The 18183-nt window shown below is 33.9% G+C and overlaps 1 protein-coding gene across 1 annotated transcript; it reads right to left on the bottom strand.

Annotated features, from left to right (window-relative positions):
- Window positions 1–627: 627 nt before the first annotated feature.
- Window positions 628–6371, bottom strand: LOC123673955 (serine, glycine and glutamine-rich protein-like). The gene is made up of 2 exons (XM_045608737.1): window positions 6240–6371; window positions 628–1764 (listed from the first exon to the last, which is right to left on the bottom strand). Exons 1-2 carry the CDS (start codon window positions 6255–6257, stop codon window positions 760–762), a joined length of 1023 nt encoding a protein of 340 aa, XP_045464693.1. The 5' UTR covers window positions 6258–6371; the 3' UTR covers window positions 628–759.
- Window positions 6372–18183: the final 11812 nt, after the last annotated feature.

Genomic DNA, 18183 nt, shown 5'->3' with positions numbered 1-18183 from the left:
AATATAAGGGAAAGGACAGCTTCCTTTTTTCGAATGTCGCTGTCCAAGTGCAGAAAAATGTGAAAATATTTTTTTCCAGAATTATGCAATATTAGATAAGGTTAGCGACAAACTATAGCTTAAAGGATGATGGTTTTGAGCATTTTATGGCTCTTCTATCGAAAGTTGTAAGCCTCGCAAATACGGGACTTCATTGTGAACCGCCCTGTATATAGGATGATTCACCGCGTTGGCATATTAGGCGTTTATGGAAACTAATTATAATTTTGTGCTGAAAATTTGCATATTGGGGTTCAAGACAATGATCTTTCTTATTGCATCATTAGATAGCTCATTTGTTAAAAATTGCAGCAATAAGCTATAACTTAGGTAAAAACTCAAGGGTTCATAAGTTTATGGAATTCTTAATAAATGAGACGGTTGCGACGCGGACTCACTTTTTTGGAATATTTTTGCTGGGAAAGTTTTTTTCTAAAAAACTTTTTCATTCCTGATTCTGCCAATACGTAGTACCTATTATATTTTAAAACTGTTTGTGGTTTGCTATAGAGATATCAGTTCAAAGAAATATCGAATTGATGAGGTTTAGGTTTTCGGGAATTGTTATGATTAATCTAAAGATGAAAATAAAGAAACATGAATATTATATTTCATTTGTCACCATAATTTTCTTATGCATCTAGTCAATCTTACGTATAAATATAAAAATATACATCTGTGGGCTTATTTACAATAAACTAAACTTCAAAAAATCTCATCTTAATAAGGTCCACTGTGACCTGGGGGTCCATAGCTCGTCGATGGTCTTCCACCTCCAATTGTCGAACTTCCAGTGCCAGTTGTGATTCCTATGGATCCACCTCCAATAGAGCCTCCTCCAATTATTCCACCTCCAATAGAGCCTCCTCCAATTATTCCTCCTCCAATAGAGCCACCTCCAATTGAACCTCCTCCAATTGAACCACCTCCAATGGAACCTCCTCCAATAGAACCACCTCCAATGGAACCTCCACCAATAGAACCTCCGCCAATAGCACCACCTCCAGTGGTTTCCTTTTGGGTCTTGTAACGGATGAAGTATACTTCTGGTTTTGAGGGTTGAGTTGGGGCAGCAGTTGGGATGCTGATCTCTGGAGCTTCTTCGGGTTTCTTGACCAAAACGTAAACGAGAGTCTTCTCTTCGTTCTGTTGTTGAAGAGCAATAGATGCAGCGGTTGGGGTGGGTGGAGTTGGTGCCTTGATGAAGATGATTTTGTAGTGTTTGGTGGCTTGTCCGACAGAAATTGGCCTTTGTGGTCTGAATTCTTCAGGTTCTGGTGGGGCTACATGAACGTAGATGTGCTTCTGTACGAGAACGCCACCGCCTCCAATGGCTCCTCCTCCAATTGATCCACCACCGATGGAACCTCCTCCGCTGATGAGGCCACCTCCAATGGAACCACCTCCAATTGAGCCACCCCCAATGGAACCACCTCCAAATGAACCACCTCCAATTGAGCCACCTCCAAATGAACCACCTCCAATGCTACCTCCTCCGCTGATGAAACCTCCTCCGATACTTCCTCCTCCGATATTACCTCCTCCAATGCTGCCTCCTCCAATGAAACCACCTCCTGTGGATCCTCCAATGAAGCCTCCACCTCCGGTGATGCCTATACCGCCTCCCGGGACACCATAACTACCACTTGGTATTTGAGGGCGTTGCGGTGCTGGGTAGTTGTACTGTGGCTTTGCGTTGGCAAGAGCAAGTAGAGTTGTGGTTATCTGAAAGAAAATATTGGATCATGAAAATTCTTTTTACTAAGAGAATAGACATAAGTTTATTTAGAGAGCCTTCAGCCTATCCATCAAGCTAAGTACTGAAGAGTTAAGTGCATATGATTATGTCTCAATATTCTTTCAATTGAATAGGTATATTAATTCGAGAATATTCAATCTGCTTATCGATTTTCGAGAAAAGCTATGGACAATATGATTCCATAGTGTTATAATTGGAAATATCGGTCCAAAACATATGAGCGCAGCTCTACTCATTACTGACTTATGGATGAACTTGAAGGATTCTCAAGTGTGCCTTTATTCAATTCAAGAACTGAAGTTCAATAACCATGAATGACAACGTCATTTTGCTACTTTTGTAATCTAACTTACTTCTTAATTAATGAGTCTCATCATTTGAGGAGCTCCTTTCGATATTAAAGAATGTGTTATGGAAAACATTCCAGCATTTGGAATAAAAACTACTTTTATACATTTGGAAAAATACCGTTGTATCAGGAAGTAAGAGTAAGATTGCATTATTGCATCATGGAATTTTTTTTTTGTGAATAATTGGACAAGGTTGAAGAATTTTTTCTTTGTAATTATTGTCATTAAACATCATATCAGAATTTGTTACCAACCAAATAGGCTACGTTTAATAACGCCAATGATATTCAGAACTCTCAAAAAATATTATATTTTACCGAACACTTCTTCACCAAAACAACTCAATTTTAACAAAGAACTACTATTTAAATCGTTTCTCAAATGGCGAAGATAGCTCAAAGGGATAAATTAAATTCATGTCATGTCGGTTTCGATAAAGATGATGGTTAATTAGTCTGGTTTCAGAAGTTCAAAGTTAATGACGGCCTCTGCGGGATAATCACTTTCACCGTCACGGTTTGATATATTGATTGTGCAAATGACTTTGCACCATACCGTGTAGGATTCTACTAGTTTGATTGATGCCTGAAGGAGGAGGTATTGATATTTTGCAATCTATCGATAGAAAATTTCTCCTACGACCCCTTGTCATTTGGCAAAGGACAAATGTAAGGTTTTCTCTGAAAACTTTCTTATAATTTAATTCCGGATTTATACGAATGGAGATATTCATGAGATCTTGCAATATTTACCTGCTTTTATGGGTAGATAAAATATGCATTTCAGATAAGTACCTAACTACCTACAGCTATCTATGAAAATATTGACTAACTACAGCTACGTTATTCACGAGAAATTGCAAGACCAGAACGATTATTGAAATTCATTTTGTCAGTAAGTTGGCACAGCTGCCCTTTATTATTTTATAATCCAAAGCTCTAGAAACCTATTCGAATCATCACCATATTTCTCTTTGAAGACTCCGTTACTTTTTCTGTTTCGAAAACACAAATTTTTACTTTAATTTTATTACATTATAATTTTATAATCCAAAAACTCAAAAAATCTGGTCGTATTCCTCTGATCAGACTCCGTCACTTTTTCTCTTTCGAAAACACAAATTATTACTTTAAGGCAACCGTGTTCAGTTGATAGAAAAACATCGATTCGCGAGTAAATGAGTTGATTTCTCAAAATATATTCGAAAAATGACTGACTTCGTTGCAGTTTTCATATAATTCTGGAGGCGTCACTTTGAAGGCAATTCATTATGTCGTCAAATCGAACTGATCTTTCCGTTTTGAAGTTGTGAACTAATAACGCGAGATATTCTATCATCAGGAAATATTTTACAAAGTCTGAAATTATATAAACATCCCATTGGATAATACGTTGAAATGCAACTGTGAAAGTAAAGATTAAAAATTGCACGTCGTTGAAGTGTATATAATATTTCAGGACATCATCCATTACCATTAAATGCTTCCTAGATCTACGAATGACCTTTCAGGAATACTATATTGATAAGGAAGACGATTATTACTACATATGAATGTTTTATGCAGTTGATGAGTGTTGTGAATGAAGGATAAAAAGTTGGATCGTTATTTCCACTGAAAACCTTCAATTTGTTCGAGATACAACTTTTCGACTTTTTTTTTAAAGATTCATACTTTCGGAATTTGTAGAAACTAATACATTAATGAAAAAAACGTTCATTTAGCATACTCCATCATTTGTGAAAAAAGATCAAATTGCAAATAATTAGATACAAAAATTGGTTTTTATACCGCATTAAAGTTTTATTCGGTTTGGAAAACACAAATACTAATCTGTATTCAAGAAACATTTCTCAGGTCGTTTCAAAAATATAATCGACAGGGAATAACAGCAACTATTATGATTTGTGAAAACAATGCGATACAATTATAATGGTAATTTTTCTTTGAGTTGAATCCGATAAGATTGTATGTTGAGAAACAACGAAGGTATTCTATGATTTTTTTTTACATTTCGAAACATATTATCGCATACGTCAATACAAACTAATCAGATAATTTTCAAGAAACGGAATTGTATGACGTTCACTCTATGGGAACATCCTATTCAAGATTTTTTCGAACAACTCGCGTAAAAACTGTATTTTCTCAAGTATATTGTACGTAAGATTCTTCACCACTTCTGTGTTTGATTGAAATAATTACTCAAGGAAATAATTAACGACATACTAAAAAAGTTTTGATGTCATTAATGTGAGATGTCGAGAAAATAACAGAAAATTATATATACAAAGTTTACTTGAATTAATTATATGTATTTTTCATAGCTAGATTAGCACAAATGCCTTCCATTCTCTTGAATTTAAACGTTATCGTACATTTGATTTCTCAACAGTGCCGTATTTCTGTAGATCATCTGCGGCGAGTTGAGATTTTCATAAATGATGAAAGTTCCAACAAAAAATTCTGTTCTAAATTTTACCATGTAAAAGAAATAAATTTTGTGTGTCGAAGTACTGAAAATGTGACACGACAAGATGCGTATTCGCGAACTGAAAGATCCGGTCAACTATATTCTATTTCCAGAATTCAAACTATCATCCAGGAACCCATTTTTATTCGATAGATAATTATTTGTGAAGGTACTGAAGTCTATTCATCAAAATGCGTAATAAAATATTTTGCTAATTTGATTAAACGTTCACCTGATAATTCCCGGTACTTTTTCTCACAATAGTATTTAACGTTAATGATATGCTGCCTCATAAATCATTTACTCATTCTTTCTGAAGAGGATAATGAGCAATTGATTCTAACTCAATTAACACTGAAATATAAATTTCTTTTGTATATTATGCTTTGAATTTTTTATGGTTTTGAAAACCCAATAAACACGAAATTTTGGACGAAGCTTGAAATTGTTCTTTGATGTATAAACTCAGAATTTCAACTTGATCGTATGTTTCGTCACTGAAATTTCAGGTATTCTTTCGATATTCTTCTTCAATTTTCTCGGGTTCTGGAGGCAAGATGAACAATAAATTCTGCATGAGGCTGGAAATTCTCATCCTACATTTAGCTGAGAAATTTCATCTTCATCGAATTGTTTTGAAATCACAAAAAAAATTGAATGCTCAAATTTTACGGAACCCCTAGTCAGATTATTATTATTATTCTCTTCATAGAAAGTTTTTAGGTTTTCTGTTTACGTTACGGACGGATGGATGGACATAGTTGAATTTGACCACGGACTCATATCTGAGAGAAAAAGAAGTTTGAACCAAATTACCCGAAATAATTTTTTTTATTACCAATTCGGTTGTTTTTACCTTATACTGAATTAGAGTTACGAAGGAAAATGAGAGATTCCTTGGGTGATTTTAAGAATAAAAAGTTCCATGAATATGAGCCCGCAAACTCTTTGTTTTCGAGATACAGGGTGTTTCTAGTGTTTACAGTATTGAAATTTCATGACGAGAATGATACAAAAAACCGAAAACAATGGGTTAGTGTATACCGATGACGAATACAAAAATCACAGATAGCAAATAAAAGGCCAACAAAGCGGATAGAAAAAGGAAAATAATAAACCTCGGACATGGACGTGCTCGTAGTTCAATAAAAGTACTCATCTTTGAAGCGATAATAAACTCATAAACCGTAAGAGGGTCCGATTTTTTACTGCCGTGTGAATTTTAAAGGAAGGTAAAATGATCAATGATTCATTTTATGGCAAAATTTTCATACTTCGTCTTTGCGAGAATTCTGTAATTTTTCATTTTGAAAATCTTGGGGGTGGGGGAGGTAATAACCCCTAGAACTCCGCCATTTCTACGCCCTTTTCGTTTGAGAATACCCCCAGCTCAAAATTCTATAATTAGAGACATCCTGATGAAGTTATATCAAGCTCAAAAATTTGTATATGGAAAAGCGTAACCGAAAATCGAACTTTTGTTTATCGTAAAGGGTGCTACCGCACATATTCCACTGAAGGTAATCGCACTTTTCGAACACACACTATAATGAAGCGCCCTCTAGCGTCACTTGCTTCGTACCGACTTAAGCTAAATTAACTCAAGAAAGAGTACTCACCACCACGAGGTACTTCATGTTGGTAAGACAATTGGAGAGTGTATGAAGAGACTGTGCTGATAAACATCTTTTATAGTGCGAGCTTCTTCGGCTATGTAATCAGTTCCCCCAAATAAAAGACATCTTCCTAGATGTTCATGTACGTTTGTATATTTAACATTTAAGAGAAATTCGGGTCACAACCTCTCACCGTCATTGTAAATAAATTCATGTAGTTGGGTAGTCTGTGCGTCTCGTTCAATTTCTGCCCTGGGGGGTTTGCTGTTAACACCTGGTTCGGATCGAACAAAAAAAGATGCTAATTATAAAATATCTTATCCTAATGTTCTTTTATTTTCGATACCATTGCTGCTGGTCCGGATATCCCAAGTCTTTCCCGAAAAATTTTAATGTGGGAAAAATGAAAACATACCACTTGGAAGGTAGTTACTCGAAATTTTCTAATTCAAGCACTGTAAGAAGTGATGTTTTGTTTCCAAAAATTATACAGGATTAGTCACAAATTTGTATCGAGCTTTCTGGAATGATAGTACATTGCAAAACAAGTATAGTTTGAAGAATAAAATTTTGGCCCAAAATGCATATTAAGAGAGATATATCTCTCCAAAGTTGATAAAATAAAAAAAAATTCTCCGCATAACTTCTAAACGGTGAATGCTACCAGATTGAAATTTCCTGTATAAATGAATATGTTGTTATAATATATTTTTTTATTACACTTCTTAATTAACACCTGGTTCGGATCGAACAAAAAAATATGCTAATAATAAAATATGTTATTCTAATATTCTTTTTTTTCGATACCATTGCTGCTCTTCCGGATATCCCAAGTCTTTCCCGAAAAATTTTAATGTGGCAAAAATGAAAACACACTACTTAGTATGTTCTGTAAGCTCTGTAAGAAGTGATAATTTGTTTCCAAAAATTATACAAGATTAGTCACAGATTTGTACCGCGCTTTCTGGAAATGATTGTACATTGAATTATAAATGTTATAAATTATATGTTATCCTAATGTTCTTTTTTTTCTATAACATTGCGGCTGTTCTGGATATCCCAAGTTTTTCCCGAAAAATTTTAATGTGGGAAAAATGAAAAATACTACTTGGTAGGCAGTAACTCGAAATTTTCTAATTCAAGCACTGTAAGAAGTGATGTAAAAAATTATGTAAAAGTGTAATAAAAAAAAAAGTATTTCAAAAACATACATTTTTGCACGAAATTTCTATCTGGAAGCATTCACCGTTTAGAAGTCATGCGGAGAAATTTTTTTTAATTTTATCAACTCTTTAAGGATATATCTCCCTTGATATGCATTTTGGACCATAAGTTTATTCATCCAACTACGTTATACTCATTTCTCAATGTACTATCAGCCCCAGAAAGCTCGGTACACATTCTTGACTCACTCTGTATAAATGACAAATTATCGCACTCATACATCTTTTAAGTTAACTGAAAATATTGCAAATATCAGAATTGAATTCACTTCTTCTTCAATAATGCTGACCGCCCCAGACTACTGAAGAAATTTATAAATTGCAAGGTTATGGTGAAAAAAAATTCAACAATACATTCATTTTATAAATTTTCAAGAAAAAATTGTTAATGGAATATTCTCCCTATTCGGCTCCTTAACGAATATTCAGAGCGATCAAGTATAAAATTAAATCAAAAGATTAATCGGGTGTGAATAAAATAAAATTCATTTAATCATATCAAATAAGCTAATCGAAGCTAATTCATTTGTTATATTTCCTACACCACCTTATTAAGGAATGAATCATGAGTCAAATAAAGTCAGCTTTAGTACATTCATGATATTCAAAATTACTGTATCAATAAGTCCTTTGTCTCAATTGGTATGAAGTATTAATAGTATTATATTTTATCATTGAAGTATTCGAAAATAAGGTTATCAAGTAGGTAAACTAAGACCTGAAGATGCGACTGGATCTTAGCACTTATTATTATTATACCATTATATATTCAATACAAAAATAATTCCCCACATGTAGAGGATCATTGCAAAATCTAGTTGAACAAATTATCAATATATTTTTTTCTTCAAGGAAGAATTTCATGTTCATTTCAGTTCAACCGAAAACATTATACTTTAGTTCATCATTTTCAATAATAAACCTTCAGAATCATTATAGAAAAACTCTTTTAATACCTTCGCCCAGCTCTAATACATTTTGATTTCGAATATAAATATATTTATATCGTATGATTTCTGAGTGAGAATTTTCAATGATTATTGGTCCAGGTTTGAATCTCGCAGCTACTGCCTCAATGTAGGTATAATTATATATTGATTCACAATTTTATACTTCAAATATTTAGATATTTGGCGTTAAGAGAGTGAAAAAGTGACAAATTTGAGCCAGCGCAGCAATGTCGATTTCTAGTTAATTTCTTCTTATATTCACTACCAAATGGACAGAATTCGCTAACAAATTTGTCATCAGCTAATCTGAATTCATCATTAGAGACATTTTCGGCTCAAGATTACTAAATTATAGACAATTGGATTGTATTTTGGTAACGAGCATTTTTTTATTATATATAGGTAGGTACCAGTAAATCAATTAGCATATATATGAGACTTCTAACTTCAGCTACCAGTACTTAATTGCTGAATATCATTCCAGTCCATGGTATTCAAACGTTACAGAAACATTTGACCTAGTGGGAAACATGAAACCGCTGCACAATACAAGTGCAGAAGGCATTGATATTCTTTTTCGAGTTCAAAATTCAAAAACGAAGTTTCCTGCACTGAAATGCCTTAGTGGAAATTTGGCTCTACGGTCTCTTTCGGTTTAAAATTCTTATCTGAGCACTGAAGTACGCGAATTTCAAATTCCAAGAAACGTCGGATTTACAACTTAATTTGCTACACATTTGTTTTCATGACATTTTTCAGTTGTCCTTTTCGACCTAAAGGCCTAAGAAGTTGAGGGTTGTCAATTTTCAAGCTGAGCTGAAGACGAAGGATGGAAAAAATTTTGTTTGGATGAAGAGGAGACCCTTCAATATAAATATGTATTCCGTGAACAAATACACAAACCAATGCTTTCGATTCCGTCAAAATTTGAATAATTCTCCTAGGCCAAAATTTACAGGAGTTATCGACTGATCGAGCACTATTGACTCTCCTGTATAACTATATACAGTTCTGTCTTCTCCAAGGGTGCTATTGGCTACTTTTCTCGATTTTTTTTAAGTTGACACTGGGTTCCCATATAGTTTTCGAGGTTCAGGCTCAAATACCTTAAAATACATATATGGAAATATCAAGGTTAGCTAAATTGGTCAAGATTAAATGTGGTACCTAGAAAAGCTTCCATAGATATAACAAATCATCCTACTTTCAAAAGTATTGATTTCTTTCATCTATTAATAAATACTTCTTCAATATGCTCAATCCAATTTGAAAATAAAAACTTCTAGATATACTTCTTATGACAAATAACACGTCACTAAAGTCATCCGAATAAAGATTCAAATATATGTACTGCATAACCATCTCTTCTTCAATTAATCTTCTCTAACGAGCAAATATTTTACAAAATTCTACTCGCTCAATGCAAACAGTTATGCCCACATGTAAATAATTGTTCAAACAATTATGTTTGCACCATCAAATAAGATATAAGGTGAAGATTGTTTCATCTCACACGTATTTGAAAGTTAAAATAATTGAGGTATAGAACGCATCTTTCCATACAAAGAATTATTGTGAATGGAGATGTTGATTTAGATATTGCTCAATTTCTTATGTGAGAGATCCATTAAAGTTTTTTAATGGTCCAAGGCGGATTATCGTTAATATTCGGTATTTAAATAAATACGTTCGATATCACGAATGAAGTAACAAGCATTTAGGAATCTGAAAGTATTAAGGTTAAAGAGGGAAGTTAGAATAAGAATCGATTCGCTATTCTAATTTCAGTAAAATCTTTCATCTCAGAGGTATTGAGTACATTTGGTGATAAGTATATACATATTTCAAAGTTAACGGTGTTTATACATGAACAAATTTTTACAATACAGAAACTCACTTGATATCTTCATTGAAAAAATAATTTAATTCTGAATGTAATGTTGTGGTGTAGAGATTTTTCGTAAATTTTTGGGTGTAAGTTTTAGGTAAGTCGGTTCGCCATTAGGCAAAATCTGACGAATAGTTTCAGGGATTTTGTATAGACCACCCTAAACATACATAGATAATAATATATTTTCTCTAATTCTGTGGTTATTCCGTTCATTCTTCCACATCTTGTAGAACAAAATCGTGCGAGAATATATCAGAAACGCACAGTTTTCATGGTTATATTTTATTATTCTATGTTGGCACTCCGAACTTTCCGCCACGGCTTTATCTGTCAATTCATCAATTTGCCTTAAAGAAATCAGTTCTGCCAACCAACATTTTTCAATGCAAAAAGCACTAAATTATATTTATGGAAATATTTCATTAATTTCAATGAAAATGCAATGAATTAGAGAAAATAATGTATAATACTCGTACAGAAGGCTCATTCTACCACTCGTTCATTCCAAAACTCGCCACTTCGTGGCTCGTTTTTGAATTCTGAACTCGTGGAAGAATATCAATGCCTTCTGCACTTGTATTATAAATAACTATAAAACCATAGTATATATAGTAATGAATATCACCATGCAGAGCGCATGTGCCTGCGCAGCGTGTGTACACATATATAGAATTATTTTCAGTTTAATTGTAATATATACTCTTTATATTTATATCTTTTCATTATATTTCGAATAATCAAGAGAAGCCCTTCCTTAATAAGGATTGATGATATTTAGACGTTATTGTGCCACATATTAGAGGTGTTGTCACTACTGCACTATCTACAGCTCGCATTGATCACCTTCTTCTAATTTCTAATTACTTTCAGACTCAAAGATGGCTTCAAAAGGGCTACATCCTGACTGCTATAAATTTCTCGTCCAAAGCATTGTCTTGGCTTTCCATGGCGGCGCATTCTGTTACTAAATCATCAGAAGTTTTTTCCTCCTTCTCTGCACTCATCAGTTTCTAATGATCCTATTCTCCTGAGGCGGTGAGGGAGCCAGTGATTCTTCACTGGTAGAAGCTGTTGTTATTGTGATTTTTTTGAGATTTCAGTGATCCAACCCTGAAAGATTCCGCAAAGAATTTCTCTCTCGGTTTCCTCCTTCTTTCGAAAATCTTTTTATAGCTTCATATTCCTATACAGCAAAAATGATCCAAACGAATGAAATACGTTCGTATCCCTTCTTCTGGAGAGTGTAATTTCCTCATTATTTACTTCATTTCCCTAGCGACCAAGTATCCTAAAAATGGCATTACTATCTTGTCTAATTCATTCATTCTTTTTCGGACAGCCATATCAACTTTGAATCGAAAATATGGGAATACCGTTATAGCACTAGCTTGACCATCAGATTGAATTGGTATATCATATTTCTATTCGACATGTTCTTTTCCACGTATCTTCCGATAGCGGGTATGTTGCCTAAAAGACACTGGAACATGAGTCTAACGATACAGAGCACTTGATGCCTGTCCCAGATACTTCAGCTCTGGCTCCTGTTGTGGTTTTTGAACCATTTGTTCATCATTTCAAGTTCGTTATGAGATGTATTTGGTTTGAGAGGACCTAGTCCACTCAATATGTGTTTTCCACAGGAAAGTTTTCGGGTAGTTCTCTTTTTCCATTTTCAATTTTTTGAGGTGCTGAATCTGAATTTGAGATTTGCCACCAAAATTTCGCGAAAACATTGAAAGAAATTTCATTTTCTGACGGTTTTTGCATATAACTCGGATAATATCGATATTTCGAGAATGACAAAGTACAAAACCGTTCTGGCTCAAAGGATAATTGAATATTGGCTTATTTTATTGTCTCTGCGAAAACCCACTTTTTTTATAGAAAAAGCATTTTCAGAATCATTTTTTGAAATTCTAGTTCATTTCTTCCTTTAATTTCAAAGAATATATTTAGGAAATGATACCGTCGTCGTATTTATACAATAAGGTACTCAAATCCAAATTTTCATTACAGGAATATCATTCACGAAAAATTAATACTTTCCTAGTTCCATCACGAAATTTTGGTGGCAAGCCTCAGATTCGGATTCAGCGTCACAAAAAATATATAATTTCGAAGAAATCAATAGTTTCCTGTAAGGGGCTCTTGTGTGCACATGTTGACTGGATTATATTATCAATTCTCTCATTACCTGTATCTTCTCTAGCCTAGATATTCTTAGAATGGCATTATGATACATAACTGAATGTAGAGGTATATGATAATATTATCAAATGCTCTAGTAGGGCATTTGATAATATTATCAAATGCTCTATTAGGGCACGTCCTCATAAGCTAATCTCTCAACATTGTCGAGGATCCCTCTCGCTATTCTGACTTACTTTTGCTTACCAGACTACATCCTTATATAGGGTGTTTTTTTTCGAGGTATATAACTTTAAGTTGGCATTACTGTTCAAGATGACGACCGATTTAACAGCTGTTAAGTGACTTATTCTCAGTTTGGTTTGGCAATTCATCATGAATAGACTCACGCCTGAACAACGCTTGCAAATAGTGCAATTTTATTTCGAAAATAACGGTTCTGTGCGGAATACGTATCGCGCACTACGTCCATTTTATCTTTTATCATTTCTGGTTGAATGGCTACGTCAACCAACAAAACTGCCGCATTTGGAGTGAAGCTAATCCTCAAGTGTATGTCGAAACACCGTTACATCCAGAAAAACTGACTCTTTGGTGCGCTTTATGGGCTGGTGGAATCATTGGTCCCTACTTCTTCAAAAACGATGATGACCAGAACGTTACAGTCAATAGTGATCGGTATAGAGCCATGATTACTAACTTTTTCATTTCTGAATTGAACAACCATGATGTCCAAGAGCTGTGGTTCCAACAAGACGGCGCAACATGTCACACAGCTCGTGCCACAATCGATTTATTTATTTATTTTATTTATTTATTGAAAGACAGGTTCGGTGACCGCCTAATTTCACGTTTTGGACCTGTGAATTGGCCTCCAAGATCTTGTGATTACAGCTAGACTACATTCTGTGGGGCTATGTAAAGTCATTGGTCTATGCGGAAAATTCACAAACCCTTGACCATTTGGAAGACAGCATTCGCCGTGTTATTGCCGATATACGGCCACAAATGTTGGAAAAAGTCATCGAAAATTGGACGTCCAGATTGGACTACATCCGAGCCAGCCGTGGCAGTCATATGCCAGAAATCATATTTAAAATGTAATGCCACAAGATTATCTTGCGGATAGATAAAATTCATGTCAATCGAATAATCCATCGTTGTTTTATTGCAATTTAAAGTTCTATAGCTCTAAAAAAACACCCTTTAGGTAATTATTGGTTTCATAATAATAACGTTCAAACAGCACATTTATTGCAAATTGTTTCTTCAATGATTTAAGGTATTCTGTGTTTCTGTGATATTCATTTCCGTTCAATTCATTACCGAAGGAATTAATTTCTTCTTCAAAGATAACATTTCACATACCTCTATTACCAGCAATCTAACATGCAACAAAAAGTTCAAAGTTCTACGTTACTTCACCCCCACCAAAACACCTGTTATATGTCTCTTAATATCAAACCATCAGCATCATTATCTCCGAGACAGCTAGCCTGCGGCCGTCGGGACATCTCCGAAGTGAAATTGTATAAAACCAACTCACGTTTCAATTCATAATTCAAGTATCGTAAGAGACCATCCCAAAAGAAAACCGAGGTCGTATCCGATACCATATAAGCAATGCAGGAGGAGACCTACGATTAATGACTCACTCATTTTCATATTTGCGGCTTGAGTAGAAAGTTGAAATTCGGCAGACTTCGAATTTTAAAATTCTCGCGATTTTTTGTCGTCGCCATCGATTTCACCCGGTATTTTTAAATATAATCTCAAAGGAATAAGCTAGTTTAATGGCTCGTTAAACGTATGTGAAGGAAGATGTTGATGTGGGAAGCTGGTTTCCGACTGTTAATATCACTTATATCCGTGATTTATGGTATAATCTATTGACAATTTTTACCATCGGCTTATCAGCTTATTCAACCTGATCACTTGTATCATATAGTCAGGGAATTGCATGTTTGAAAAGCTTTCTTTATGGAATTATCAAAATTCTTCGTATAATTACGAATGATTCAACCAGCAACTACAAAGATGCCTGTGCTAGGAACCATGGAGTGAATGGTGTTGGCGTAAGGGATGAAACAGTCTCAGGCGCCCCTATTTGAGGGGCAGCCATTCGGCTGGCCACCTTTTCATATTTCATCCTTCATTTTCAATAACAATTAAGGTTGTTCCGCTCCTCTAAGTTTCTTAATTTTCCCCGCAATGAAAATCTCCAAACCGCCATTACTAAGCCGCCGGTATAATAAATAACACATGGCAGCCCAACTAATATGAACATAATTCCCTATGACCTTCATTAAAAGATGAATAAAATCATTATGCATTTTACAAAGATGTAAAACCACACTAATTTTGCCTTCGAATAATTTGGAAGCCGATATTTATCACATTCAACAAATTCCAACGATTTTGCATTCTAAACTAGTTACTGTTAAATGCCAAAATGTTTTCAGCGGAATACATGTTTATAATCTCAATTAGTTTTCGAAGCAATACTGAAACTTAGCATGCCCTACCGCCCTTTGTATCTTGTGATGTGATAGGTTTTAGATCTCTTCGACACATTTTATAGGTTTTTGATTTTTGATGTTCACGATATACTATGTGTCTTCGATATTTTGACTTATGACTATGTATTTTATTCTGTTTTGCTTTTACATTTTATTCGAAAACTTTGGAAACACTTGTTTTAATTCATTGGGTCTGACTGCCTTGGTTACCGAGATCCAAGGTGATTCATGAATTTTGCTCATTTCTTTCCGAGGTCATAACAAGCGAACCATCCAGTATATTTTCTTCATATTAGGCACACATCTTTCTGATTTAGAGCTTAAATGAATCACCTAATGATTACAAGGAAAATTCAGGTCAGGATTACCAAAAATTATAAAAAGATTGTATCCTTGAAACAACACGAACAACACGGAATTCATCAAGCCAAGTAGCTTGACATTTTAACCAACTACTTGACTTGAATATCAAGCTCGTAAAAAATTACATACTTGAGCTTGACTCGACTTGATTTTAGATATTTATTGCTTGACTTGATATCAAGTTACATGAGCTCGATATGCACGCGTCGCAGGCATATATTTCTGCAATATCCTGCTCGCTTGGACTAAATAAGGGGATTCCTCGAGCACCGAGAGACTGAAGCGAGGTAGATTTTGATACTTTCAGAAATATCTTTCCAAACTTGGTTAAAATGGTCAAGGATTTTTTTATCAACGCCAGCATCTGCAGCTCCTGTTGAAAGACAATTTCCCAGAGTTGCTCTTACAGTTACAGAAACCCGCAATAGCTTAGGCGACAAATCTATGAGATCTATCTCAGATCCTGCATGGAACATTATGAAATCAAACAAAGCCTGGTGGTTTCTCAATATTGAGAAACTACATTTTTAATTTTTTTATGATTTATAGTGATTTCACTTATTTTTCTATTTCGAAAAAGTTGATATTTTCGGTTCTTTTATACGAAAAGTTTAATAAATAGAATTGTTTTTTGCAAGATTCCTTCTCATTTCATCATTTTTTTTATTGATGTGACACTACACAATAAAACTGCTTAAATCAAGTAGCTTTATATGATTCAAGTACTTGATAAATAAATGCTTGAATTGACTTGAGATTGACAAACTACTACTTGACTTGGGTGAGCTTTGGAATTTCAAATAGGAATCCCTGCTATTTATTGAATATTCCTATTCACCATTCAATGGTAAAAAAATAAAAAGTGTTGTACGAACAATTTTTCATAATTCGTCGAAGATGGAATCTTCTCAGTGGGACTTCGAAGGACAAAAATTAAAGCATTTCTGACTCGTCATTAAATACTTACTCACTCCTGAGAAAGAGTTACGTATTGCCGGATACTCTGTATATTATTTTCTTTTTATTCTCCTTGAGTTTCTGATATGATGATTCTCATGAGGGTTTTTTACTATAAATACGCAGTCTATGATATTTATAGTGAATATAACTCAATATACCCAAATTTTCGAATACAACTCTTTGCAAAATACCAAATTCCATTGATTCCATTGAAATGGGATAAAACTGTTGTCAAACTTTGTTACGAACAAAATGTCGACAATTTCTTTAAGTCGACATATTAAATTATCAATTTTCAATTCTTTCTTGACGGAATCTATCGAACGTGTTGCATTGAAAGAATCAAACATTGTAGAAGCCACAAAAAGTTATACGGTAACCTTTTATTTGATATCTTTATTGTTTGAAACAGTCAGTAACATGATAGAACAAGAAAGTTGTTTCAACTTGGAAGCTCTATTGTCTGGGTTAATGAATAACGTCTCGGTTAATAATGGCAACTGATTGGGTATTATTTTCTTGTGAAGGTGATAGGCAATTTATTGTTGATAGAAAGTTCAGTTTCGTTATATAAATATCATTTTTTCAGTTCGATATTTTATTGTTTGATTGAGTTTAAGTTAATTTCCAATAAAGATCTATTGGATTCTCGTATCCTCAGAAAGATAGTAGGTATACGTCATGAAATTTGCAGAATTCAAAAACCAATTGAAAAAATCTGTGGGCATTTCGGTTTTCCTGAGAACCCGAAAACTATGGAATCTTACAACTTATAATGGCTAGTTCTAGATTAGATGAAATGCTATCGGGGAAAATCAATATTATTCACTTCAGTTTATCATTTAACATTATACGAAAAAATATCTCAACTCGTATGGGAAATGTGTGTAATAAATAACACATTCTTCATTTTGAGATCTCAATAAACTTCATATTTCATAACATGAAAACTATCGAGGCCTTGAAAAACATTGAATTCGCAGTTAATCGAAACAGAAGAAATGTATATTTTCAATATTATAATTACATCGTCATGTTATTATTCCTGCTAATTAAATTAATTTTTCAAATTAGGAGTATGACCATCGATTAATTATGGAAAATTTGAGTTTTAATTGGAAAATTTCTTTCATAGACAATTTCAAAAACTTAAATCGGAATAAATGAATCAATATACGTACTATAACAATGAAGACAGTAAAATTTTTACGATCCAAGGAAAAAATTAAGTATGAATGAATTCTATAATTTTCCAATTACTTCTCTCACTCAACCAGTGGCATAACTAAGTTGGTTGAAGTGGTATTTTTAAGTCGAATTTCTCTTTTTTCATACTGATAACCGTATAATCTTGTATGATTTGATTTGAAATCACATACAATAAAAATATAAACAACTTTATGAATTCAATGTGTAGGTTCATTTTCTTAATCCATAGAATTGAAAAATTAAGGAAAGAACTGACTTTAAATCAGGAGCTTTTATGCGTTCGTTCATTAATATGCCCTTGACGACCACATGTATGTTTATAGGTATATACGAAGGTTCCATTGACGCATGAATGCATGAGCGTTCAAAACTCTTCACATCAGTTTTTTCTTTTTTTTTCTAACGCAATAAAAATTCAATTCTACACGAAGCTTGAAATTGTTGCACAGAATAGACGCAAAATTTCGTTACAATCAGATCGGTCATCGTGCAAATATATATGTATCTAATTCATTAATTTTCTATGGTTCTGATGATGCAATATTTTGAATGAAGCTTGAAATTGGTATTTTTTATCATCCAAAATCTTAACTTCGTCAGTTTTGTGATCATGGAAATCAGGCGCGGATCCAGACCCCACTTTTGGGGGGGGGGGACTTTTAGATACTCAAAATACTGAAC

Source organism: Harmonia axyridis, chromosome 2 (assembly GCF_914767665.1).
Source record: "Harmonia axyridis chromosome 2, icHarAxyr1.1, whole genome shotgun sequence".
NCBI classification, from domain to species: domain Eukaryota; kingdom Metazoa; phylum Arthropoda; class Insecta; order Coleoptera; family Coccinellidae; genus Harmonia; species Harmonia axyridis.
The sequence above is the reverse complement of the archived record's forward strand: the minus strand, read 5'-3'. Positions and strand labels throughout refer to the sequence as shown.